Here is a 27,372-nt window from a genome sequence, read left to right on the forward strand (position 1 = left end):
TATTGGGCATCTGGCTCAGACTTATCTCCAGCATGGAGTGAGGGATACCTAAATGAAGATCCTGGAATGGGAGGCAGACTGTGGTAGATGTGGAACAACAGAGGTAGAATGCCAGTGGTGGTGGTGAATGAATGCTACTGTAGAGGGGAAGGATCTTAATAAACAAGAAGACAGCTATAGTTAGGAGAGGAAACACAAATATAATTCATAAATAGTATTATATTGTATAGAAAGCAATCAGAGAAAATGTCTAAACACACTTCAATATGAAATAACCCATAAGCTTAGAAAGGTATGTATTTTTGTAAAATCAATTTCCCTCACAGGCTTCTGTGACAGGGTTACAGTATTATTTAAATGCACAAAAAGATATAACAAATAAATTCTTGATAAGAGACCAACGACCAGTAAGAAAAATTTAAGGCTATCTGTAATGTGGATGATATTGGTTGCCTATAATTATGGCTCCTCTTCTTCTTTGCTTATTGATTTTATTCAAGTATTGATGGCTATTTGCTCCAAAGGACTCTGGCACCTTCCTCAGTCCTAGGAGGTAAACCTTAACCAGTCCAAGCACCAATCATGTGATCTCATTTCCTCTGTGAGATGCTGGTTTAAAATAAGCATATAAAGCAATTCTGGTCAGCGAGACATTGAGGGTACAGTAGGATGAAGGTGGCCCTCTGAGAAAGCTTTTTTCCATCTTAAAATAGGACACAAGGAAGGGATGGTCCATTTTCTGTGCTTGAACATTTTCATCTAAATGTGATACCTAGAAAGACATGGCCATCTTAGGCTAGCTCCCCTGGTGGTGCCAAGAGGAAAACCAACAGGCCAAGTTCGGCAGAGTGAATATGGAACAAATCTAGATCCTTGAAGATGTAACTGAGCTGTGGAATTAATTCTGAATTGTGCTACCTAAGAACTTCTGGTCATGCTAGAAAGTTTTTCTTACTGTTCAAGCTACTTCTAGTTGGTTTTCTGTTATCACAGATAAAGGCATCCTAACTGACACAGATGCTAGAAAAGAAAATTCACAATAACTTGTACAGATACAAAACCTTCTGTATAACTGGATTGTTTTTAACCACCAAAAAGAAACTCAATTTGCTCAGGACTGCCCAGAACTGGCTTTTCTGCGACATCAGTACCAGAGGGCACAAAATACTAAGAGTGCTCCCAAAATCTATACAGTTACAACTTGGACTATTGTGTTCTATGGAAGGGAGTAGATGGGTATAAACTCTAAGCCCTCAGCTTGAAACTGGGAAGAAGAAAGAAAAAGGGAAGAATAGGAGAGTACTCCCTGACCTCAATTCTCATTTATACTTTTCAAAGAAGAAAAACCACTTTTTATGGCATGGCAAAATTAAGGCTGCCTCTGCAATTCAAAAATTAGGGTACACTGACAAAAATAGGGAGCCACAGTAAGAAGTATTAACCCATAGGTAACACCCACTATACTTCACTTTCAAGAAAGTTGCACTGAAAACTAAGGAAGGCAAGAAATGTGTGGTTAAAAACTTCAAAAACAAACATACAAAAAAAGTGAAAGCTGTATTCCTTAAAGAACTTCAGGCTTCAGAACTTGACAAGGAAAATTCAGATATCCCCAAGAGGCACAACCAATTTAGGACTAACTAACAATTGGCTGAGTTGCAGTAGGCCCAAGCAGATTGAGTACTTAAAAGTCAAACCTGACTATTTAAAGATTTTTGCCTAGCGCCCATACTGTACTGCATTCAGTACAAATAAATTTCATCACAGGCACAAGTTAATACGACATGTGTGGCAGAGCTTAGAATCCACATAATCTTATAGCTTTTAGTCTCCTGGTAAATTACTTACCCAATCCTGCTCTCCAAAGTACAGGTAGTTAAAACAAGGGCAAGCTTAAAAGTGCTCTTGATAAGAGCACAGGGCCTACACTCACCTCTGTTTCAGGGCTGGTATTTCTGTGGGTTCTGGCTCAAGTATTTCATAGGCCAAGTTCACATCCTCTGTCTCTCGAAGCAAAGCATAAATGGGCTCAATTTGTTCATTAAACCTTGCCAAAAGTGTGCGTGCATCTTTTTTGGGCATTGCAGATTCATCTTCTTCTACCTCTGTATGGCAAAAAGTACAGCGGAAAGTTCCTATAGAGAAAACAAAAGTCTCAGGTCAGGGAAGAGAAATTCTCAAGACTAGCCTTCAGCAAACAGTCAATATCTTCACTCTTCCTCCAACATTTTATTATTAAAACTTTCAAAAACATGGAAAAGATTAGTTTACAGTGAACATCCATGTGCCCACCACTGAGATTCTACAATTAACATTTTTCTATATTTGATTTATCACATATCTATCCATCTATCATTTTTTGAAGCATTTCAAAGTAATTTCACCCCTAACTGCAGCACAGCAAACAGATTTTAATCACAACACTTCTATCATATCTATACTTATTTTAACTTAAAATCAAATTCTTTACAGCTTACCACTGAAACCTGTATCCTTTTCCAACAGTTTTCTTTTTGCACAGTACACATTTGAATCTATGTCATGGGGAAAGTCAAATAAATACCTAAAACCAAAAGTCTCTGGTCATTCTGTACATTGTAACAAGGTTATTTCTTCAAATCTATTAACTATTTACATCTAAATAACTTTAACCAATCCATTTCCAAAATTAAAGTTCAAGAAGCCTTTATTGTTATTTCTACAGCCTTCACATTCAACTTATAATTAAATTGTAGTAATTCCTTAGAAACATCACAGATTTTTCACTTCTACTATTATTTCACTAATCTGGGCCACTATTACTTAGCCTGAAATTTAGCTTCCTAAATCTGGTCTTTGAACCTTTAGGCTCTCCCTCTCCAATTCCAAGTTTCCTAGGCCGCCATTTGAATCATCTCATCCCCCTGCTCTAAAGTCTATCTGATGGCTGAACTTCTAAAGTCCACAGCATCAAATCTAAACTTCTCATCCTAACATTCAAGATCCTGTATAACTTGATCCAAAAACATCATAACCCTACCACAGTCCTTTACTTGTCAAGTAAATTCAAAACTTGAGAGACAATATACTAGACATTAACATTTATTTTATTTGTATAAGTGCTTTCTTTCTAATGCGCTTCAATTTACACTTTTTGATCCCTACACCAATCCTGTAAAATGACATCAGAACTGAGGATCTGAGTTTTGTGATTTGTGCAAAGGCACATAGCCAATAAGAGAAAAGTAATAAAAGCTGCTATTGTATACCGAGTGCTTACTAAGTACCAAGTATCGCCAGTCATCTGAAGACAGTATTATTATTATTGCCCATTTAAATCTGTAAAATACAGAGGTTCTAAGGGGTTGAGTAACTTGCTCAAGATCTTATTACTACTAATTGGGAGGTGATGGCAGGATTCAAACCCAATCCAATATGATGAAACTCACACTCTTAAATATTACTTAACACCACTAGCCCCACTTGGATCTCCAGTTTGGTCCTTATTCCCAATGCAAGGGATATGCATCCTTCCTTTCTAACCCAATTAACCCAAGAGATTAAAAGAGATCACACAAGTACTTAGTGTCTGGCACATATTAAGTATGCAAACATTTAGTTTTAAATAGCCCAATATATGACTGACACATAACCCCACCCCCAACCCCTCTTCCCCTAGTAAGGAATAAACAAACTAGACATCTCTGCTTCAACATTAACACTAGATTCTACTGATATATTTCAAACAGAATAAGTTTCTTTATTGCCTCTCAAACATAAACAACCAATCACAAGTAAATTCTTTGTTCATATACCCTGTCTAAACACTCTTAATCTATCTTCCTGCTATCCATATGCTACCTCATCTTTTACATCTATTTCAAATAAGTGAGAAAGAGAAAAGCAGCCCCTCATAGCTAAGAAGGAACCTAGCACTCATAGCTAGGCTGTGATGCTTTTCTGCCAAACGGAATCTCACAGATCACCAACATCAGATAAAAGGTCCTCTGAGACCATGATGGAAGTGAGGCAAAACCAAGCCAATCTGAGTCTGTCTGAATATAGACAAAAGCAAGGTCTCTGCACAACCACACACAAACACACAAAACCCCAGCTAACACGAATGACTGCTACTTCTTCACCAATTACACTTTTAGCCTCACCCTGGTCTTCTCACCTCTGGGATAAGATTTATTAAGATATCCAATCATAGAATTACCCTCACTTCTTGATAGTACCTAAACCACAGCAAATCCCCACCAGTTCCCTGAATCCTCCCCAATATTATCTAACAAAAGCCCATATTCTCTAAGTTTGTTCAGCATAGTCTTGCTGAGATATCACATGGTTTCTTATGGTGTGTGGTTTCCTTGCTGCAGAAAGCATCAACAAACCCAGTTTTGTACACTGTGGGCATGATGGTCTTTGACTAATGGGCATCAACATAAATATTCTGGCTTAACTGATCAAGAATACTATTTACCAAAATAAAGAAAGAGGAAGAACAAGTTTGTTTTTCTTTGTGGGAGAAAGATACCTTTCTTGAAGAAAGATAAATAAAGATACCTTGCTTTGGATATCTGAATCTACGTTGCCCACTAGCCATCAAAATGGATATGTTAGAAGCCAACTTATTACAACTGCTTAGAGCTCAAGAGTGGAATTTAAGACTAGAAATTTTGATATGAGAATCAACAACATATAGATGGTAACTGAAGCCATAAAGTAGATCAGAGTATCCAGAGATTAAGGAGTAAGAAGCATGGACAGTCAAGGTATAAACCCAAGGAAAGAAGAATCCTTGAGAGATAGAAATGGTACAGCCAGAGGGATAGGATGGTGTTTCAAGGAGGAAATGGTATGGCGCTAATTTTCAAGGTCAATAAGAATTGAAAGCCAGCCTTTATATTTAGTAACAAAGGGTAAATAGAGACCTTGGCTAGAGAAGTTTTAGTTTGTATGCTATCTTAGAGTATTCTCTAACTATTCCAACCTGCCTCAGTCTCTTCTCTTCAACAGAAATATAAAGAAAATAATCCATGTGGGAGTTAAAACGTAAGTCATACAGAGGCATACCTCAAATATATTGCAGGTACAGATCCAGATCACCACAATAAAGCAAATATCGCAATAAAGCGAGACCGAGTCAAAAATTTTTTGGTTTTCAGGACATGAAAAAGTTATGTTTACACTATACTGTGGTCTATTAAGTGTGCAATAGTATTGGTCTAAAAAAACAATGTACATACCTTAATTAGAAAATACTTTATTGCTAAAAAATGCTAACCATCATCTGAGCCTTCAGCAAGTTGTAGTAGTAACGTCAGAGATGTTACTGACCACTAACCACAGATCACCATAACAAAGATAACAAAAAAGCTTGAAAGATTGCGAGAATTACCAAAATGTGACAGAGGAACATAAAATGAGCAAATGCTACTGGAAAAATGGCACCAACAGACTTGCTCAATGCAGGGTTGCCACAAACTTCAATTTGTAAAAAATGCAATGATCTGTGAAATGCAATAAAGCAAAGCACGATAAAACGAGGTATGCCTGTAAAGTAAGATCTAACACAGCTCTCAAATACCTGCTGAATTGAAAAACACAGATGCGGGACTTATGTTGACTGTTGAAAAATGAGCACTTAGAGAGACCATCAAGGAGAACTACAGAATACTGCAGAAGAAAAATTATCTAGTTTAGTAGTTTTCAAATTATTTTTAAAGGAAGAAATCCCATTCCTCAAGTGAAAAAGTACCTAAACATAAAAGTAAGTGCTCTGGTTGAAGAATAAAAAGATAGCTAAGCAAAGGGCAACGCTATAATCCTCTCATTATATGTCTTCAAAGCATTACAAATCAGCCTCCTCAATGTCTTGTACCAGGAACACTTTGCTGCAGAGCCTTTGTACTTGCTGTTCCCTCTGCCCAGAATGCTCTTCCTCCAGAAAGTTAAATGGCTAGTCTCCTAACTTCAGACCTTTACTCAAGTCACCTCCATGAGAGCTTCCGTAGCCAACATTACCTAAAATTTCAACACTGTCCTGTCCTCCCTTTCTTTTCCTTAACATTTGTCACCATCCAACATACTATGTTTTATTACCTAGTTTATTAGGTTATTTACCATTGAGATTGTCATGTTACCCAATTAAAAAGAAATGTCCTCCCAACTACCCCATTTTTCTCTTGAAGATAACATACATTCCAAACTTCAGTGTTAAGTAAACAAATCAACACACTTGCCAGTGTAGCTCAACTGTATAAAATAGCAATGCTTTTATTTGGGGAAAAGAGAGAGAAAAGGAGATCACTGTTAACATCATTTCATAGCAAGATTATTTCAGAACGATAGTCCTTGAACTTGAATAAATTTAGTTTCATTAAAAAAAAACAGGGGGAAAAGAGAAAACACAGTATGGTCATAAGGAACCTGAGCTCTAGCCTCATCTAGGTACCTTTCCAGAGACCCAGGCTTAATGTAGATTAAGGCTTAACAAGAATTACTTGTAGAGGGCCCATTTTGCAGTTCTGAAAAGAGTGGCTTTCATATTACTGTCAAAAACTGTGACGGATCTGAAATTTTACCCTACTCGTAAACTAACAAATTATCCTACCACGGTTTTATAGATGCTGAAGACAGACACAAGACTTATAGGTTAGAGAAAAGAACTTTATTACTCATGGCAATAGCAGTACCAGTGTCAGGTTTTGTGCCAGTTCCCTGAGTCCCATTTCCCATAGGGTAACACAAAGATGGCCAGATGACAAGTGTACATGCAGTGGATCATGTTCCAGGAAAGAAACCCTGAGCTTAGGAACCCAAACCTTTTATAATGGGCATAAACATGCTTGTCTTTTGCTCTGTAGGGTGATACTACCTTTACCATGCTGGACACTAAGTAAACAGACTCTGGAGGGAGACTTTTTTATTATACTGAATAGTAAGCAAACCTGCCTTTTGCTCTGGAGAGAAACAATAACTCTATCTTCCAAGGCTGCTCACTATATAAACCTCTTTGAAAAATACAGTCTAGAAAAAAGGCAGTCAGTAGCATCTCTGCTTGTAAAACATACATAACATGTGAGAGACCCATGGAGAACTGTCTTCCAACAACAACCATGTCTGGCAAACATTACAAGAAGAAAAGCTAGCCTGACATATGAGTCCTATGTTTATCATACAAACACAAGTTGTAGACAAGAAAGCAGCCTGTCAAAAGCCAGGCCTGGAGTCCGAGAAAAATAAGAAATTCTACATTTTATGGAAAATGACTTAAGACTAGCTTAACATACCAGGAGCATTTTTTATAAATTTTACTAAACATTATAAAAATGCAAATCAATTTCCCCAAAATCTGAAAGGGAGATGGGGCTCAGCACACACCGTACAAAGTACCATTCTGCTGAGGGGGCAGTACTGTAACACATATAGACACAGAATCTGTCATCAAGACGCTTAAAGTTTAATAGAGATGAAAGGTATCTGGAGACAAGGAATCTAATGCATACCCCTGGTGGAGAGCTGCTGTTAAGTAATCAATATCATAAATATCCCAACTCTTCTTGAAACTGGACTATACTATACTGCACAGAATATACTATTCAATAAGAGAAGAAACTGGAATGGAAACTCAGAGCTCTTTACCATTTTTCCCTTGCCACACATAAGACCAAGAAGCCACATAAGGGAGAACATGCAAGCTAGATCAAAGAATGTGGCAGCAGAGAGAAAATGAAGGCTACAAGGATTCTTTAGGCAAAGCTTGACAGATGATGAGATATGGAGAAAAAGAAGAGTTCAATGATAACATATATGTCTGATCATATACACCCATAAACTACACACACACAAAAAAAACTAAAAAAGCTACTTTACAAATATTCCCATGTATTCATCATAGCCAAGTCTGTGCAAGAGTATTATTCAAATCTAACATACGAGGGAATAAAGACTCAGAGAAGTTAAGTTCACCAGGTCATAGCTTAAAAGCAAAAATCATTAAGCCTGGATTCAAATACAAATCTTTCTGATTCAAAAGAGTAAATTCACCGTACCATCCTGAATTACACATCCCTTTCCTTACCTCCTGTCATCCCTGCCAGCTACAATTTAGCAAACTTTTCCCATGTATATACATAGGTTCTAATTTTTAAAAATATGGAACAGAAAAGAGGATTTGTAACAAAAAATTTATTTAACATTAAATGTGCATCACATGCCTGGCATTGACTCAGCTGAGTCTTAATGTATCAGGTTTGCAAGAAGGATTAAAATATATCCAGATGTAGATAATTACCAGGCATTGAAAATAGGGAGAAAAAAGATCTTTTAAAAATAGATATTTCAAAACTATATTTTAGGGTTGTCCATGCAGTAGTATATGAATATCCCAATTCTATGACTCAGGACTCTTCTAGTGAAGGTAAGTTATTACTCCAAAATGAGAAAAGAAATAGAGACCTACTTGTCGGGATGAGAGGGAAAGAAGAGGGAGAGTGAGGGGAAAGAGGGCCATACAGTTTTAACTTTTGCCAGAAATAAGAAACGTAAAAATAAAAATAAATGTAAAAATAAAAAGGAATCAAAGACATGGGGGAGGGGAGAGAAGGGACTGGGAACAAAAGGAAAAAAAAAACAGTAATGTTCAACAAAATTCAAACATAACATTTTCCTTTGCTAAACACAGAAAAAGAAAATTCAGGTGGTGTCTATTATGCTGGCCAAGGTCTTCTACTTAACTGTTTACTCATCATTTTAATTATGTGAGTATTCAGTCAAGGGAACAATGAATAAATACAGGTAAAACCAAAGGGGAAAAAAACGTTTACCCTCCTTAGTTTAACAAGAAGAAAATGCTTTGGAAATTTATCATAACTGAGGAAAAGGGAAGAGGACATTATGGGTCAAATCCCCAAATAATTAGATATTACTTGGATTGTGGTTTTTCCTTCTTCACTCCAAAATACACAATGAATAGGTCATGACCTAATGCCTAGAGTTCACTGTCAAAGATTTGTCAAACATATTAATTGCAACTGGAATATTACTCAGCCATTTTCCTACAAAAAAAAATCAATCAATCAATCAAAATAAAAGAAGCCCAATTGTTTTGATATGCTATAGGTGCTGCAGTGCTGAAGCAGGAGTCATGCTGCAGCCCAAGTCCTCAAGGCTGGCCAAAGAAACAGGCAGGATCAAACCTTCCCTGCTGCAGAGGCCTCATTCCAACACAGCACAACTAACGTCCCAAGGATTTCCCACATTCTCCCTCCCTAAATCTTCCTAATCATCTTCTGAGCTGCTTTTTTGGAGCTCACATTCTACTGGGGAGTAGCCAAGACAAAAAATAACGTCAGGTGTTGATAAGTATAATAAAGAAAAACAAAGCAGGTGGCCTCCTAGAATGAGTTTGGGAGTGTTCCTCCCTCTGCTATATTTTGGAAGAGTTTGAGAAGGATAGGAGTTCTCTTCTCTAAATGTTTGATAGAATTCGTCTCTGAAGGCATCTGGTCCTGGGCTTTTGTTTGTTGTAAGATTTTTAATCACAGTTTCAATTTCAGTGCTTGTGATAAGTCTGTTCATATTTTCTATTTCTTCCTGGTTCAGTCTCGGAAGGTTGTGCATTTCTAAGAATTTATCCACTTATTCCAGGTTGTCCATTTTATTGGTATATAGTTGCTTGTAGTAATCTCTCATGATCCTTTGTATTTCTGCAGTGTCAGTTGTTACTTTCCCTTTTTCATTTCTAATTTGATTGATTTGAGTCTTCTCCCTTTTCTCTTGATGAGTCTGGCTAATGGTTTATCAATTTTGTTTATCTTCTCAAAGAACCAGCTTTTAGTTTTATTGATCTTTGCTATCATTTCCTTCATTTCTTTTTCATTTATTTCTGATCTGATCTTTATGATTTCTTTCCTTCTGCTAACTTTGGGGTTTTTTTGTTCTTCTTTCTCTAATTGCTTTAGGTGTAAGGTTAGGTTGTTTATTTGAGATGTTTCTTGTTTCTTAAGGTAGGATTGTATTGCTATAAACTTCCCTCTTAGAACTGCTTTTGCTGCATCCCATAGGTTTTGGGTCATCATGTTTTCATTGTCGTTTGTTTCTAGGTATTTTTTGATTTCCTCTTTGATTTTTTCAGTGATCTCTTGGTTATTAAGTAGTGTATTGTTTAGCCTCCATGTGTTTGTACAGATTTTTTCCTGTAATTGATATCTAGTCTCATAGCATTGTGGTCAGAAAAGATACTTGATACGATTTCAATTTTCTTAAATTTACCAAGGCTTGACTTGTGACCCAAGATGTGATCTATCCTGGAGAATGTTCCATGAGCACCTGAGAAGAAAGTGTATTCTGTTCTTTTTGGATGGAATGTCCTATAATAACAATTAAGTCCATCTTGTTTAATGTATCATTTAAAGCTTATGTTTCCTTATTTATTTTCATTTTGTATGATCTGTCCATTGGTGAAAGTGGGGTGTTAAATTCCCCTACTATGATTGTGTTACTGTCAATTCCCCTTTTATGGCTGTTAGCATTTGCCTTATGTATTGAGGTGCTCCTATGTTGGGTTCATAAATATTTACAATTGTTATATTTTCTTCTTGGATTGACCCCTTGATCATTATGTAGTGTCCTTCTTTGTCTCTTGTAATACTCTTTGTTTTAAACTCTATTTAGTGTGATATGAGAATTGCTACTCCAGCTTTCTTTTGATTTCCATTTGCATGGAATATCTTTTTCCAACCTCTCACTTGATTCAGTCTGTATGTGTCCCTAGGTCTGAAGTGGGTTTCTTTTAGACAGCATATATATGGGTCTTGTTTTTGTATCCATTCAGCCAGTCTATGTCTTTTGGTTGGAGCATTTAATCCATTCACGTTTAAGGTAATTATCGAGGCCACCATCACACTGATACCAAAACCAGACAAAGATGTCACAATAAAAGAAAACTACAGACCAATATCACTGATGAACATAGATGCAGAAATCCTCAACATAATACTAGCAAACAGAATCCAACAGCACATTAAAAGGATCACACACCATGATCAAGTGGGGTTTATCGCAGGAATGCAAGGATTCTTCAATATATGCAAATCAATCAATGTGATACACCATGTTAACAAACTGAAGGAGAAAAATCATATGATCATCTCAATAGATGCAGAGAAAGCTTACGACAAAATTCAACACCCACTTATGATAAAAACCCTCCAGAAAGTAGGCATAGAGGGAACTTACCTCAACATAATAAAGGCCATATATGACAAACCCACAGCCAACATCGTCCTCAATGGTGAAGAACTGAAACCATTTCCACTAAGATCAGGAACAAGATAAGGTTGTCCACTCTCACCACTATTATTCAATATAGTTTTGGAAGTTTTAGCCACAGCAATCAGAGAAGAAAAAGAAATAAAAGGAATCCAAATCGGAAAAGAAGAAGTAAAGCTGTCACTGTTTGCAGATGACATGATGCTATACATAGAGAATACTAAAGATGCTACCAGAAAACTACTAGAGCTAATCAATGAATTTGGTAAAGTAGCAGGATACAAAATTAATGCACAGAAATCTCTGGCAATCCTATATACTAATGATGAAAAATCTGAAAGAGAAATTAAGGAAACACTCCCATTTACCACTGCAACAAAAAGAATAAAATACCTAGAAATAAACCTACCTAAGGAGACAAAAGACCTGTGTGCAGAAAATTATAAGACACTGATGAAAGAAATTAAAGATGACACAAACAGATGGAGAGATATACCATGTTCTTGGACTGGAAGAATCAACATTGTGAAAATGACTATACTACCCAAAGCAATCTACAGATTCAATGCAATCCCTATCAAACTACCAATGGCATTTTCCACAAAACTGGAACAAAAAATTTCACAATTTGTATGGAAACACAAAAGACCCCGAATAACCAAAGCAATCTGAGAAAGAAAAACGGAGCTGCAGGAATCAGGCTCCCTGACTTCAGACTATACTACAAAGCTACAGTAATCAAGACAGTATGGTACTGGTACAAAATCAGAAATATAGATCAATGGAACAAGATAGAAAGCCCAGAGATAAACTCACATACATATGGTCACCTTATCTTTGATAAAAGAGGCAATAATATACAATGGAGAAAAGACAGACTCTTCAGTAAGTTGTGCTGGAAAAACTGGACAGCTACATGTAAAAGAATGAAATTAGAACACTCCCTAACACCATACACAAAAATAAACTCAAAACGGATTAAAGACCTAAATGTAAGGCCAGACACTATCAAACTCTTAGAGGAAAACACAGGCAGAACACTTTATGACATAAATCACAGCAAGATCCTTTCTCACCCACCTCCTAGAGAAATGGAAATAAAAATAAACAAATGGGACCTAATGAAACTTAAAAGCTTTTGCACAGCAAAGGAAACCATAAACAAGACGAAAGGACAACCCTCAGAACGGGAGAAAATATTTGCAAATGAAGCAACTGACAAAGGATTAATCTCCAAAATTTACAAGCAGCTCATGCAGTTCAATATCAAAAGAACAAACAACCCAATCCAAAAATGGACAGAAGACCTAAATAAACACTTATCCAAAGAAGATATACAGATTGCCAAAAAACACATGAAAGAATGCTCAACATCATTAATCAGTAGAGAAATGCAAATCAAAACTACAATGTGATATCATCTCACACCAGTCAGAATGGCCATCATTAAAAATCTACAAACAGTAAATGCTGCAGAGGGCGTGGAGAAAAGGGAACCCTCATACACTGTTGGTGGGAATGTAAATTGATACAGCCACTATGGAGAACAGTATGGAGGTTCCTTAAAAAACTAAAAATAGAACTACCATACGACCCAGCAATCCCACTACTTGACATATACCCTGAGAAAACCATAATTCAAAAAGAGTCATATACCACAATGTTCACTGCTGCTCTATTTAAAATAGCCGGGACATGGAAGCAACCTAAGTGTCCATCGACAGATGAATGGATAAAGAAGATGTGGCTCATATATACAATGGAATATTACTCAGCCACAAAAAGGAACAAAATTGAGTTATTTGTAGTGAGGTGGATGGACCTAGAGTCTGGCGTACAGAGTGAAGTAAGTCAGAAAGAGAAAAACAAATACTGTATGCTAACACAAATATATGGAATCTAAAAAAAAAAAAAAAATGATCATGAAGAACCTAGGGGCAAGACGGGAATAAAGACACAGACCTACTAGAGAATGGACTTGAAGACAGAGGGAGGGGGAATGGTAAGCTGGGACAAAGTGAGAGAGTGGTAGTGTATATATTGCCATATATACACTATCAAATGTAAAATAGATAGCTAGTGGGAAGCAGTTGCATAGCACAGGGAGATCAGCTCAGTGCTTTGTGACCAGCTAGAAGGGTGGGATAGGGAGGGTGGGAGGGAGGGAGACGAAAGAGGGAAGAGATATGGGGATATATGTATATGTATAACTGATTCACTTCGTTATAAAGCAGAAACTAACACACCACTGAAAAGCAACAGTCCAATAAAAAGGTTAAATCAATCAATCAATCAATCAATAAAAACAAAGCAGGGAAAGAGGATAAAAAAGGAGGGTGGTAGAAAGGGGTATTGCTTATTATACAGGAAAATCAGGGAAGGCCTCTCTGATACAGCAATGTGTAAGCAGAGACTAAAAAGATATAAAGGAGCAAGTCACGTAGATATCTGGGCAAAGGGAAACAGCATATAAAAAGGCAAGGACTTATATATACTACCAAATGTAAAAAAGATAGGTAGTGGGAGGCAGCCACATAGCACAGGGAGATCAGCCCCGTGTTTTTTGACCACCTAGAGGGGTGGGATAGGGAGGATGGAAGGGAGCCGCAAGAGGGAGGAGATATGGGGATATATGTATATGTATAGCTGATTCACTTTGTTTTAAAGCAGAAACTAACACACCATTGTAAAGCAATTTTACTCCAATAAAGATGTTAATAAAAAAATAAAAGGGAAGGAGAAGTAAAGGGATGTCTGGTGAGTGCAAGGCACAGTGCGGCTGCTGTGCAGTGAACAAAGAAGGGAGAATGGTAGAAATAGTAACTGAAATGGGGGGTGGGGTGGAGTAGGAGGGGATGGAGGAGAAGGGAAAAGAACAGATAAAAGACCTTCCAAGTTCTACTAAGGACTTTGACTTTTCTGAGGGGTCAAGCCTTTGGAGGGTTTTGAACAGAAGAGTGACATAACCTAATGTGTTTTTTACAAGGGTCAATGGCTGCTATGACGGTCTACATGAGAATCAAGAATGAAAGCAAGGAGACCAGCTAAAAGAGTAGTGCAAAATCTAAGCAAGAGATAATGGCTTAAACATTTAGAGAATAGCTAACATCTATCCTTCTCAAACTCTTCCAAAATATAGCAGAAGGAGGAACACTCCGAAACTCATTCTATGAGGCCACCATCACCCTGATAAAACCAGACAAAGATGTCACAAAGAAAGAAAACTACAGGCCAATATCACTGAAGAATACAGATGCAAAAGTCCTCAACAAAATACTAGCAAACAGAATCCAACAGCACATTAAAAGGATCATACACGATGATCAAGTGGGGTTTATCCCAGGAACACAAAGATTCTTCAATATACGCAAATCAATCAATGTGATACACCATATTAACAAATTGAAGGTGAAAAACCACATATTCATCTCAATAGATGCAGAAAAAGCTTTCGACAAAATTGAACACCCATTTATGATAAAAACCCTCCAGAAAGCAGGCATAGAGGGAACTTACCTCAACATAATAAAGGCCATATATGACAACCCCACAGCCAACATCGTCCTCAATGGTGAAAAACTGAAACCATATCCACTAAGATCAGGAACAAGACAAGGCTGCCCACTCTCACCACTATTATTCAATATAGTTTTGGAAGTTTTAGCCACAGCAATCACAGAAGAAAAAGAAATAAAAGGAATCCAAAACAGAAAAGAAGAAGTAAAGCTGTCACTGTTTACAGATGACATGATATTATACATAGAGAATACTAAAGACGCTACCAGAAAACTACTAGAGCTAATCAATGAATTTGGTAAAGTCGTAGGATACAAAATTAATGCACAGAAATCTCTGGCATTCCTATACACTAATCTGAAATGAAAAATCTGAAAGAAAAATTAAGGAAACACTCCCATTTACCACTGCAACAAAAAGAATAAAATACCTAGAAATAAACCTACCTAAGGAGACAAAGGACCTGTATGCAGAACACATAAGACACTGATGAAAGAAATTAAAGATGATACAAACAGATGGAGAGATATACCATGTTCTTGGATTGGAAGAATCAACATTGTGAAAATGACTATACTACCCAAAGCAATCTACAGATTCAATGCAATCCCTATCAAACTACCACTGGCATTTTTCACAGAACTAGAACAAAAAATTTCACAATTTGTATGGAAACACAAAAGACCCCGAATAGCCAAAGTAATCTTGAGAAAGAAAAACAGAGCTGGAGGAATCAGGCTCCCTGACTTCAGACTATACTACAAAGCTACAGTAATCAAGACAGTATGGTACTGGCACAAAAACAGAAATATAGATCAATGGAACAGGTAGAAAGCCCAGAGCTAAACTCACGCACATATGGTCACCTTATCTTTGATAAAGGAGGCAAGAGTATACAATGGAGAAAAGACAGCCTCTTCAATATGTGGTGCTGGGAAAACTGGACGGCTACATGTAGAAGAATGAAATTAGAACACTCCCTAACACCATACACATAAATAAACTCAAAATGGATTAAAGACGTAAATGTAAGGCCAGGCACTATCAAACTCTTAGAGGAAAACACAGGCAGAACACTCTGACATAAATCACAGCAAGATCCTTTTTGACCCAGCTCCTAGAGAAATGGAAATAAAAACAAAAATAAACAAATGGGACCTAATGAAACTTAAAAGCTTTTGCACAGCAAAGGAAACCATGAATAAGACAAAAGACAACCCTGAGAATGGGAGAAAATATTTGCAAATGAAGCAAGTGACAAAGGATTAATCTCCAAAATTTACAAGCAGCTCATGCAGCTCAATATCAATAAAACAAACAACCCAATCCAAAAATGGACAGAAGATCTAAATAGACGTTTCTCAAAGAAGATATACAGATTGCCAACCAACACATGAAAGGATGCTCAACATCACTAATCATTAGAGAAATGCAAATCAAAACTACAATGAGGTATCACCTCACACCAGTCAGAATGGCCATCATCAAAAAATCTACAAACAATAAATGCTGGAGAGGGTGTGGAGAAAAGGGAACCCTCTTGCACTGTTGGGGGGAATGTAAATTGATACAGCCACTATGCAGAACAGTATGGAGGTTCCTTAAGAAACTGAAAATAGAACTACCATACAACCCAGCAATCCCAGTACTGGGCATATACCCTGAGAAGACCATAATTCAAAAAGAGTCATGTACCACAACGTTCATTGCAGCTGTATTTACAATAGCCAGGACATGGAAGCAACCTAACTGTCCGTCGATAGATGAATGGATAAAGAAGATGTGGCACATATATACATGAAATATTACTCAGTCATAAAAAGAAACGAAAGTGAGTTATTTGTAGTGAGGTGGATGGACCTAGAGTCTGTCATACAGAGTGAAGTAAGTCAGAAAGAGAAAAACAAATACCGTATGCTAACACATATATATGGAGTCTAAAAAACAAAACAAAACAAAACAAAAAAACGGTTATGAAGAACCTAGGGGCAGGACAGGAATAAAGACGCAGACATAGAGAATCGACTTGAGGACATGGGGAAGGGGAAGGGTAAGCTGGTATGAAGTAAGAGAGTGGCATGGACTTATATATAATACGAAATGTAAAATAGATAGCTAGTGGGAAGCAGCCGCATAGCACAGGGAGATCAGCTCAGTGCTTTGTGATCACCTAGCGGGGTGGGGTAGGGAGGGTGGGAGGGAGACGCAAGAGGGAGGAGATATGGGGATATATGTATATGTATAGCTGATTCACTTTGTTATAAAGCAGAAACTAACACACCATTGTAAAGCAATTATACTCCAATAAAGATGTTAAAGAAAAAGAGAGATAATGGCTTAATGTTTCTAGACAATTCTATGAAAAAAATTTGAGTAAAAGTTTTTTACTTCCCTTCACTCAAGAAGCTTCTAGGATAAACAAAACAAAACAGAAGACAATTCACAGTTCCATGTTAAAACCAAGTTACTGGGACTAGAATCGCTAGGATTTTAGTGAAATAAAGAGGAAACAAACTTCAAGACACATCACTAACATATGGTATTAATTTTACCACTATGTAAAAATCCAACCACTGTATATATCTTAGGAATCAAATTTGGACATTGGTTCCCCTCCCACTGAATATTTTATAGATTATGTATATATGAGGAAAGGGAGTAAACTGGAAAGCTTGGGAAAATAAGACTGCCAAAAATCCTAAATATTATTCCCCATTATGCCACAATGTGTTCTGAAGACGGCCTAATTCAACATAGCATATTTTCTATACGAACACTACTATAACAAGGTGTTTCAGTTCCTAACCTAGGATTTCAAATTAATCAAAGTGACATTATCTTCTAAAAGCAGTGATAAAACATCCCCAAGCTTCTCTAATAGCTTCTCTATTTAAACTGTCAACTATTCTCCAAATCAAAGGGTGCTTTGAAGTTAGAGTTGAAAGAAACCATATATGGTATAGAATAGACTGAACTTATCATTTTACATATCCTTAAAAAAGGCCTACAATGATTGTAGGATTTGCCCAGGGAATAGTTACTAACATAGCCCAAGACTGGAAGCCAGCCATGGCTCTGGAATCCTAATACACTGTCACTTTGCTGTCTTATAGCCACTGCTTAAAAAACAAAACAAAACAAAAAAACCCTCTGAAAATGACATACCCACTGAAAACACTGATTACACAAAAAGACCCAATGTAATAAGTGCTCTGAAAAACCCTTACAATACTAACATAAGTTGGTCAAGCGTTAATAACCAGAGCTGTTATAACAAAATATTTAATTAAGAATCACTTTCCCTGTGGAGGCCTGGTGTGCAATGGCTACAAACAGCAGCCTCCTGGGCAGTGTACAGCCTGTTGCTTATACAGGTTGCCCTAAGGGACCTTGGAGACAGCCCTTTCCAGTGGACATTCATGTCTGGATGCTGTCCCCAATCTAGACTCCAGACAAGTATGTACAGTGCCTTTGGAAAGCCCCAGGGCACAGTGGCTAGGGTCCACATTGGCCAAGTCATAATATCCATCCACACCAAGCTGCAGAACAACAAGGAGCACGTGACTGAGGCCCAACTCAGGGCCAAGTTCATGTTCCCTGGCCACCAGGAGATCCACATCTCCAAGAACTGGGGATTTACTAAGTTTAATGCAGATGAATATGAAAACATGGCAGCAGAAAAGCGGCTCATGCCGGATGGCTGTGGGGTCAAATACATCCCTAGTTGTGGTCTCCTGGACAAACGGCTCTCACTCATGAGAGCTTTGGCACTGTCCCCTCCTTACTCATGCCCACCAATAAATCCTACTTTCCTGTCAAAAAAAAAAAAAATCACCTTGCTTTCTCAGATTTCAAAAAGGCTTATGGAGGAGGGAGGGTGAGGTGGGGTTGGAGACATAAAGTGACACGTTATATAATCATAAAACTTACCAATTGTCAACAGAGAGAAAGATGGAGAGAGGAGGGACTGGGTTGCGCGGGAGACCATAGAGAAGAAAAACTAGGCTTGCCATTTTAGTCTATCTATTTTTCTGTTATTTGAGTCTTCAACAAGTTTACATTCATATATTACTTACGTATTTTTAGAAGAAAGAAAACAAATATTATTTTGAATTCTCCAAAATCACTCGACTCCTTTTAATACACAAAAGTTACACAGTCATTCTTGCGATATTCTTTGAAAGCACTATCAAGTCCTCTGTTAAACCTTTTATAACTCAAAATGTTCAGGGGTATATATATTAAAATGTTAAGCCAAATACTAAAGTCTCAGAAAGTCACCCTTTATTCTAATTTCCAAACTTATTTCATAAAGCAAATTTCTTCAGTTTACTTGGGCAAGGGGAAGTGTATGAAAAAAGGAATTGCTATTATAAAATAATAACAGACATGAGAAGAGCAGAGTTATATATTTTATATAATTATTTTACCTATAATAAAATGGAATTTGAAAAATCATCCTTTAGCAATTCACTGCAGAACATATAACACTGTGAAATATTCATTTGCATGCAAAAGGAAAAAAAATAGAAGTACGTTTAATGTATTTTTAATTTCAGAAGATCTCAAATGTATTCATAATGTACCCAATATAACTCTACCCCCAAAACTCAATTTAATCAATGAAACTCGCTTCTGTCCTTCCTTAACTGAACACATCTAGGTTTGGTCTAAACATGCATTATTCCTAGATTCTGGAACTCATTATAAAGGGGAAAAAATGTATTATGCCTGGGAGGGAAAACAATAAATTGAAGTGTGGTACTTGGGTGAATACTGAAGCTTATATCAATAATAAATTCTCTGAATTAGGCCCAAATCAAATTCATCTCAACATGCAGTGAGCAGGCAAAAAGTATGTGGTTTTGATATGACTATTTGAAAGACAATAATCAACAGAATGTTATATGCCAGCATCAAAACTAAAAAGCAACCTTTCACAAATAAGTTTGTTCCTATGTAATCAGCTTCAAAATACAAAAAAGATAAAACACAGATGATTTTTTTTTAAAAAGTTTTCAAACCCTTAAAATCAAGAGCAGCAAAATTTAAAAAAAATCAGCCCTAAAGCTTTTGGTGGAAAGTGAAGGGTAGCAGAGAGAAGACATTTGTTCCTTACTATTTTTCCATAACTAGTTTTTTTTTTTTTTAACTTATTCTAATAATCACCTTCCTTCTGTCCCATCATCAGTCTCCCCAAAATCCACACCTCTGAGCTTTCCAGTGTAAGTTTCTAATGAACCCATCCTGGGCAAAGATTCCAAACCAGCAACTGAGCAAAGTAATCCTAGAAAGATTTCTTTTTATGTTTGTTTGTGTTTTTAGCATTTCAGGAATTGGAAACACTGCTTATAAGACATCTTCTTGCCTTAAGTAGAGAGAGATGAAGACAGGAAAACGCTTGTTCTATGAAGGTGAGCACGAAGGAAACAAGTCTTTAAGAGGCTCATGAATACAGGACCCTGACCTAAAATGTTAGGTTAAAGGAACTGAAGAGGAATTTCAATGATGTGGGGATCAGGAAACTGATCTGTCTAAATCAAAAAGCATTCCTGCAGTCACAAGGAAAAGAGGGACTCGTGATTTAACACCAAACTTAGAAATGAATATCCCAAGTACATAAGAACTTTACTTGAATATTCTGAGTGACTCAGAACTAACCACTGGAAGAGGTCTGTTTCCACTGTTGGCTATTTTTAAGAGTTATTTATTGGACACATTTTAGAGTCAGTTTTTAAAGACTTCTTTTACACTAATCCTAAAATCTACCTGACTCTAAGTCTTTTCCATGGAGCCACACAACAGCTGAATCTCCATGAAAGCTATCGTATCTTCCCCAGTACTCATTTAAAACATTCTGGAAATCTATATGGCCCTACATTTTTTTATTACTTTGTAAGATCCTCCAAAACCTACAGTATAACAGACATGTGTGTGTGTACCCACACACACTTGATGAGTTGAACTAGATAATCTCTTAGCTCCTATTTATAAGATTGTATTAAACAAACATTTATAAGATTCCTTTTTTAAAAATTTAACTTACTTCAAAGTTTATTTAAAATGGGATCCCCTGGTCTCTAGGTGAATTCAGTAACAGGGGCTCCCAAACTATTTCTAATTCAAACACCTAACAATTTTACCCAACCCACAATAAAACTACATTGCCTTATGTGCCTTTACAGAAGCTATAAAACTATATTTTTTCACCTAATACTCCCACTGCTGAGAATCCTTAAGGAAAAATTTTAAAAACAAGAATAAAATGCTATATATACAAAAATATTCAAAGTGTCATATCTATACCAGCAAAATATATATATATATATATAATCAAAGTGCCCTAAAGGGGTGGAAAGGAAAACAGGGGAGAAAATCACACCTAAAAACATATTTAGAACACTAGGTAGAAACAGGAGAGTTGGTACATTAAGGGACCAAAAGATCACAAACTATTCTTGACTATGACTGTAATTATAAATAACACGTAAAAAAAGGGTGGTAGTTTTGTCGTAATTTTTTCTCTTCAAAATTTTTTCTGGCACCATGGCTGCATAATTTTTAAATTAAAAATGGAAAATATAAAGCTATTTCCATATCATCTAACTTTAACACCTAAAAAGAAAATACAATCGCCCCCTCCCTTTTGGGGAAGAATGTTGCTGAATTTAACTTAGAAGTGTCATTAATGAAATCACTGTGGTTGAGATTGCTAAAGTAGAAATGCTAAGTCTCTTCACATGGTCAGAGCCTTGCTAAATCTAAAACATGCATTTATGAACTACAATATGCTATTCTGCTGATTGATGGATTTCATGCCATGCTACCTTTGTTCTGATTACATAAGACGCCCATATTTCAGGAAATAAAACAGCTGATTTTGCCTGATTAAGTTTCTGAAACCAGGGACTAGTGGGCAAAAGCTAGGCTATTCCATTTTAATAAAATTAGCAGATGGATGGACCTAGAGACTGTCATAAAGAGTGAAGTAAGTTAGAAAGAGAAAAACAAATACCGTATGCTAACACATATATATGGAATCTAAAAAAAAAAAAAAAGGTTCTGAAGAAACTAGGGGCAGAACAGGAATAAAGACAAAGACATAGAGAATGGACTTGAGGACACAGGGAGGGGGAAGGGTAAGCTGGGACGAAGTGAGAGAGTGGCATGGACATATATACACTACCAAATGTAAAATAGCTAGTGGGAAGCAGCCGCATAGCACAGGGGATCAGCTCGGTGCTTTGTGTCCACCTAGAGGGGTGGGATAGGGAGGGTGGGAGGGAGATGCAAGAGGGAGGAGATTTGGGGATATATGTATATGTATAGCTGATTCACTTTGTTATAAAGCTGAAACTAACACACCATTGTAAAGCAATTATACTCCAATAAAGATGTTAAAAATAAAATAAAATAAAATTAGCTATACATATCAAGCATCAAACACTGGGAGAGTTCAACCCCAGAACACCAAGGGCAGAATCTAAATGGGAAGTATGGAAAGAATCTACAATTTTCAGGAAAAAGAGAGGTGGGGGAGGGAAAAGCTATAAACTGAAGTAAGAAAATTGCTGGCTTATGTGTGAATTAATGCCGGTAAAACAATTCTTGCTGGATCCAATTTCCTGAGCCCAGAATTCCTGGATACTCATCTAGGAGTCACTACTCTCTGTCCAGTGGCAGAGTTGCCCATATACTTGAGTTAAGAACTTTTTATCAGGGAAGTAGTAAAGCCTAGAAGGCTTCAAATCTAATTCCTGAATACCACCAATTGCTAATATAAACCATAGTTTATAAACCTAAGAACTGTTGACATTGGAATGGAGATAGAAGCCCATTAGATACCTCCATCACTGGTCAGAAACACCATCAATCTCCAATAGCAACCAAGAAATAGAACAGCTTTGTACAGCACTGGCTTCGAATGAAAACTGTAACTATCAATTTAAACAGAGAATAAATATTACAGCAGAAAAACTTCCCTCCTCCTCCTCCGATACACATACCAAATGTTTATTTCTTGTCTTCTTCAAAATGAGGGGGAGAGAAATGAATACTGAGCAAAACAGGAAGGGAACAGAGGGAAAAAGTCCAAGATTTCTAAAGGGAATGTATAGAAGAACAAGGGAGGGTTGTCAAGGTACTAATAGTGGAAAAACAAAACAAAACCAGACTGACAAGGAGGTTGGGGGGTCTAATATCACCCAATTATCATATTCTCTCTGTAAAGGAAAGTCCAAATGAAAAACCAAATTATAATCAAAAGGCAAGTATATTCTCATAAAGAGGGTTCCCAGTAATTAAGAATTTTCAATCATGGTATCTCAGGCTTCACTGAGACATAACTGCCAATTAAGTTGACTATTAGTGTTGGCTGATCAGGGCATCCTCCCATGAGCGATACCAATGTAAAGTGACTTATTCTTGCTCTCCTGAACCTCTTCTTTCCACCATCATGTTGACCGTAACCCTCATATTAAGAATACAGTCTCTGTTCAGACTGGCCACAAAACAACTGTTTCAGTTTTAGCTCTCTTTCATAATATGTTTTCATGCTCCCTACCCTATCTCAATTCCCTCACACAAATAATCTTGACTATATTTGGTCAGGCCATCTCTTCCACAAGCCACCTGTTGATTACAACTAATTTCATTCAGACACAAACCCTAGGTAAAATTCGAAGAGCATCATGAATCAAACTCCTAAATACTGATATATAAGTAGTGGGATAACTTCCTTTTAGAAACTTTCATGAAATTAAATAAGAATCAAGTGATGCATAAATGTAGTAGAAGCATATTCCTTTAGATTACCCTCTCTGAGGGACTGGATAACACCTTCACTGCAGTCAAGAGTGACGAAGACGACCACTGTAACACCAACATCTGCAGAAAATCAAAAACCAAAACCCAGAGCTCCTTTAAGAAATCTGTTAGAGTGAATAGCAAAAATCATGAGACTTTTCTAGTCTACTTTGAAAGAGCTCCAGATATAGTCTACAACCTTCCTCTATAGTACACTCAAGCAATTCTTATACTCAGGATGGCTAAGATTTTCTCATAACCAAGACCTCTCCTAGTTAAGCCCTTTCAAGGTAAATAGTTAGGTTCAGACAAATTAAACATTTAAGACAAATGTGAATTCTTTAAATGACTTTTCATCCAAGATGACTGCTTCACAGTAAATAAGGGGAAAAAAAGTCATAGGCCATCACTGCTCTTTTTGTGAATAATCTTAATTGATGTTGGCATTATTTCCCATTAAAATTTTTTTAAATTCTTTAAAATGTACAATATATAACATATACAAAATTAAACATGTACATAAACCTGTAATTTTTTTTACAATAAAACATTTCATGTGTAAAAGCTTAAATTATACTTTTCAGATAGTTATTTTAAAGTCAGATCTATGAACTAAAAAGTAACCTATACTCCTGAATTCAGCCATAACAAAGGGACAATCTAACTTAACAGCTGTGATTCTTTCTATAGATTTTTACAAATTTTTAACACAAAATTGATCCACTTGAGTAATTAGTAAAACTATAGTCTCTTTTCCAGTTTACAAATAACAGCATAACTATACTGTTATGTATAGTTATGTACAGTATAACCTAGCATTTTAAAGTGTCCCATGTTAATGTTAGACATGTATTTTTAGAAAAAACATGCTTTGTAGATTCTGTGTTGATTAGAAAAATCCTTAAAACTAAAGCATTTAATTAAATGAAGCAATTTATAACTCCTGTTGACGATTCGCTTCCATTAATGAATGGCTAAGAAACTAAATATCTATTGTTAACTTGGAAAGAGTGCCCCTCTTATTTCATCTGGCTAACTTTTACTTATCTTTCAGGCCCCCGCTGTTTAAACTTCTTTGAGAGGGCTCCCCAAATCCACATTAGATGCCCTAGTTATATCCTCCTGATAGCACTTTGCACTTCCACTAATAAAGTATTTAAGTTCTAATAATACATATTTATTATAACTGTCTGACAGTGACTGGCACAAGTAGATACTCAAATATTTGTTGAATGAAGAGTTCAAATGTAAACTTAGTAAAGTCAGAATAGCCTCAAAGTGGTAGAGAAAGTCAACCCTTTAGATTAGGCTGCAGTTGTAAATAAGGGATGGGGGCAAAAACAGAGGTAGAGGGCCATGGATAAAAGAACAGTCCATGGATGAGTACTCCCTTGCAAAGGAGAAAGGCTTTGCAACAGCTTCTAAAAGTAGTATGACAGTCAAACAGGACATTAAGACTAAGAATGACTGTATGCTTACTTACACCAATATATCCACTTTTATAATGATATATATGATCAGTTTAAAAACTAGATGAATCAACTTAAGAAAAAGGATACATACTTTAAAAAGTTACTTAAAAGAAAGATTCATAAACTGGAATAATCTCACCTGTCATGGGATCAAAGAGCTGATTAGCTTCTAAATCTGTAAAAGTACTACTACAGACAGGACATTTGAAGGAAGCCCGGTTGGTGGAATCTCTCTCATCAGTTTCAATCCTCCTTCTCATGTGGTCCAATTTATATTTTACCACATTAACAAGAGTACGATAATTGATAAAGTAGTAGTTGTGGCGAGTGGTTTTCCCATCTGCAGCAGTCTCTACCCTCATTCTGCACTTGATGAATTTGTCTCCCTTTAAATTATTCAAGACTGATCGAAGTTGCTTCCGATCAAACTTGAGCAGCTCCAGCATGTCCTCCTCTTTCACACAGGGGTTTCGGATCAAGATGTCCAAGGCCAAAGCATGCTCAATGCCATAAAACCCCCGGATCACATACTTGGCTAACCGCTTCAATGCTGCAGGAACCTCAGTGAGGACATCTGGATCCGCCATCTTTAGCAGCAAACTTCAACTTTAAATTTACTGAATTCAGAAAAAAAGGAGAAAATTAGCTAGGCATAAGGACAACGTAATCATTTTAAATCTAGAATAATCAACCCATTAGGTAGCTGGTAATTGCTATTCTTGGAGTGCCACAAAGGTACTTACAACATTGTTTTTAAAAGACTTATAATGCCTAAGCATTTAACAGAGAACAAGACTTTACTCTAGAGTACACAAAAGATTACATCTTAAAAGCTTGACATATTTCTTAAATGGTTACTTTCATGACCTACTGTGTGTTTAATTCCAAAAATTAACATTACTTATAGCAATGATATACTATATCAAGCTCACTTTATTTCAGAAAGAGAAACACAAAAATCTAAACGAAGTCTCATTATTCTTAATGTTACAGATCTTTGGGAATGCTGGGGAAAAAAAACCCTGAGAAACTTAGCAGTTAGCATATTCTTTTAAGTGCCTTTATTTCTCTTCTTGAGTAAAAATTTTCTACCAAGATAGATTCTAGGATGTTTTACATAGTCATGCTCTCACAATAAAATCACAACAAACCAAGAAATGCCTAAGTAATCACCAGCTGGGATGTTTGGCAAAATTACTGTTATAAATCTGAAAGAAATTAACAATTATATCCAGACAGCTTTACCAACCTTGAAAAGTTAAATGACCAAATAAGCAAACGCTATACGGTTCTAAAAAACAGTAACAACAAACACCAAGATATCCTTAAATACTGGATCCCCTGCAGGACAAGTAGAAGCTAACTGTACCCAGAAAGCTGTCTTCTAGAAGCCCAAACTGGCATGGGCTAGACTTTCATGTGGTTGTTAAAAAGCCTGGGATTTGGAATTAGAGTCAGATAGCCTTGTTTTAGTGGCTGTGTCATCCTGAGCAAGTCCCTTAACAACTTCAAGCCACACTTCACTCTCTGAGAAACAAGGATAATATCAACTACTTCAATGAGGTTGTTGTGATGAATAAATGAGAATGTAATGTGCTTAGGAAGCACCTGTTAATAAAGACACCATCTATATCAATTTAATACATCTCAAACTAAAAACGGCCAGGCACACAGACTGTATCACAGACTATATCAAATGAAATTTCCCTACACTATAAGGAAATTTTTAACAGACATCCTATTGAATTATTTTCACAGGGAATCATATTGTTATTAATACTAGTTTCTATTGAATCTTTTATTTAAAATCAGTAATCAACCCTATCACCCTATTTTATAAGAAACAGTTTTATATCCACAGTACTATTCTAAAAAGATATTCCTAAATAACCAATGAATACACATATGGTGGGGGGGGGGGGTGGATATAATACCCTACCTTTAATAAAGGAAAAATAAAAGGAAAGTCAGTTATATTTTGGATTGTAAATACTCAGGCATGACTATATATAAGAGATAACAAAGGAGCACCTAGATCCAAACCTGTGGTCCTAGAGCCTTCCTGTCATCCCAAGGCTTAAGGATGCCAAGCAAGTGCCTGGGTTCAACACCAAAGTAGTAGCATAACACACTGCGATATGCATTTTATTCTTTTCAATTTGGCCTATACATTGAACTTGAACCTAGTTTTGGGGTTTTTGTTTTGTTTTGTTTTACATGGTCAACAGTTGGCAGAACACAATATGTGGCTTCGGAAACAGACCAAAGGATGGCAGACAAATGTCAAAATAACCTACTTTTCCAGTATTATTTCCTATTGTAC

At 36.5% G+C, this 27,372-nt stretch overlaps 1 protein-coding gene and 1 non-coding gene across 5 annotated transcripts in view; one reads left to right on the forward strand and one right to left on the reverse strand.

Annotated features, from left to right (window-relative positions):
• Positions 1-27,372, reverse strand: part of GTF2E1 (general transcription factor IIE subunit 1) — a 54,089-nt gene that overhangs the window by 23,740 nt on the left and 2,977 nt on the right. For 2 of the 4 annotated variants that reach the window (XM_059922137.1, XM_059922138.1), the window contains exons 2-4: positions 25,189-25,666; positions 23,587-23,658; positions 1,934-2,135 (exon numbers count right to left, since the gene is read on the reverse strand). In XM_059922137.1, coding sequence (XP_059778120.1) covers positions 1,934-2,135; positions 23,587-23,658; positions 25,189-25,636 — 722 coding nt within the window. In that variant the 5' untranslated portion in view covers positions 25,637-25,666. The remainder of the gene's footprint in view (positions 1-1,933; positions 2,136-23,586; positions 23,659-25,188; positions 25,667-27,372) is intronic. The other 2 variants (XM_059922139.1, XM_059922140.1) reach the window with 1 other exon arrangement.
• Positions 18,044-18,174, forward strand: LOC132365608 (small nucleolar RNA SNORA70). The gene has a single exon (XR_009503138.1). It is a non-coding gene; the product is annotated as a small nucleolar RNA SNORA70 (small nucleolar RNA).

The sequence above is a fragment of the Balaenoptera ricei genome, chromosome 4 (genome assembly GCF_028023285.1).
Source record: "Balaenoptera ricei isolate mBalRic1 chromosome 4, mBalRic1.hap2, whole genome shotgun sequence".
NCBI lineage: Eukaryota > Metazoa > Chordata > Mammalia > Artiodactyla > Balaenopteridae > Balaenoptera > Balaenoptera ricei.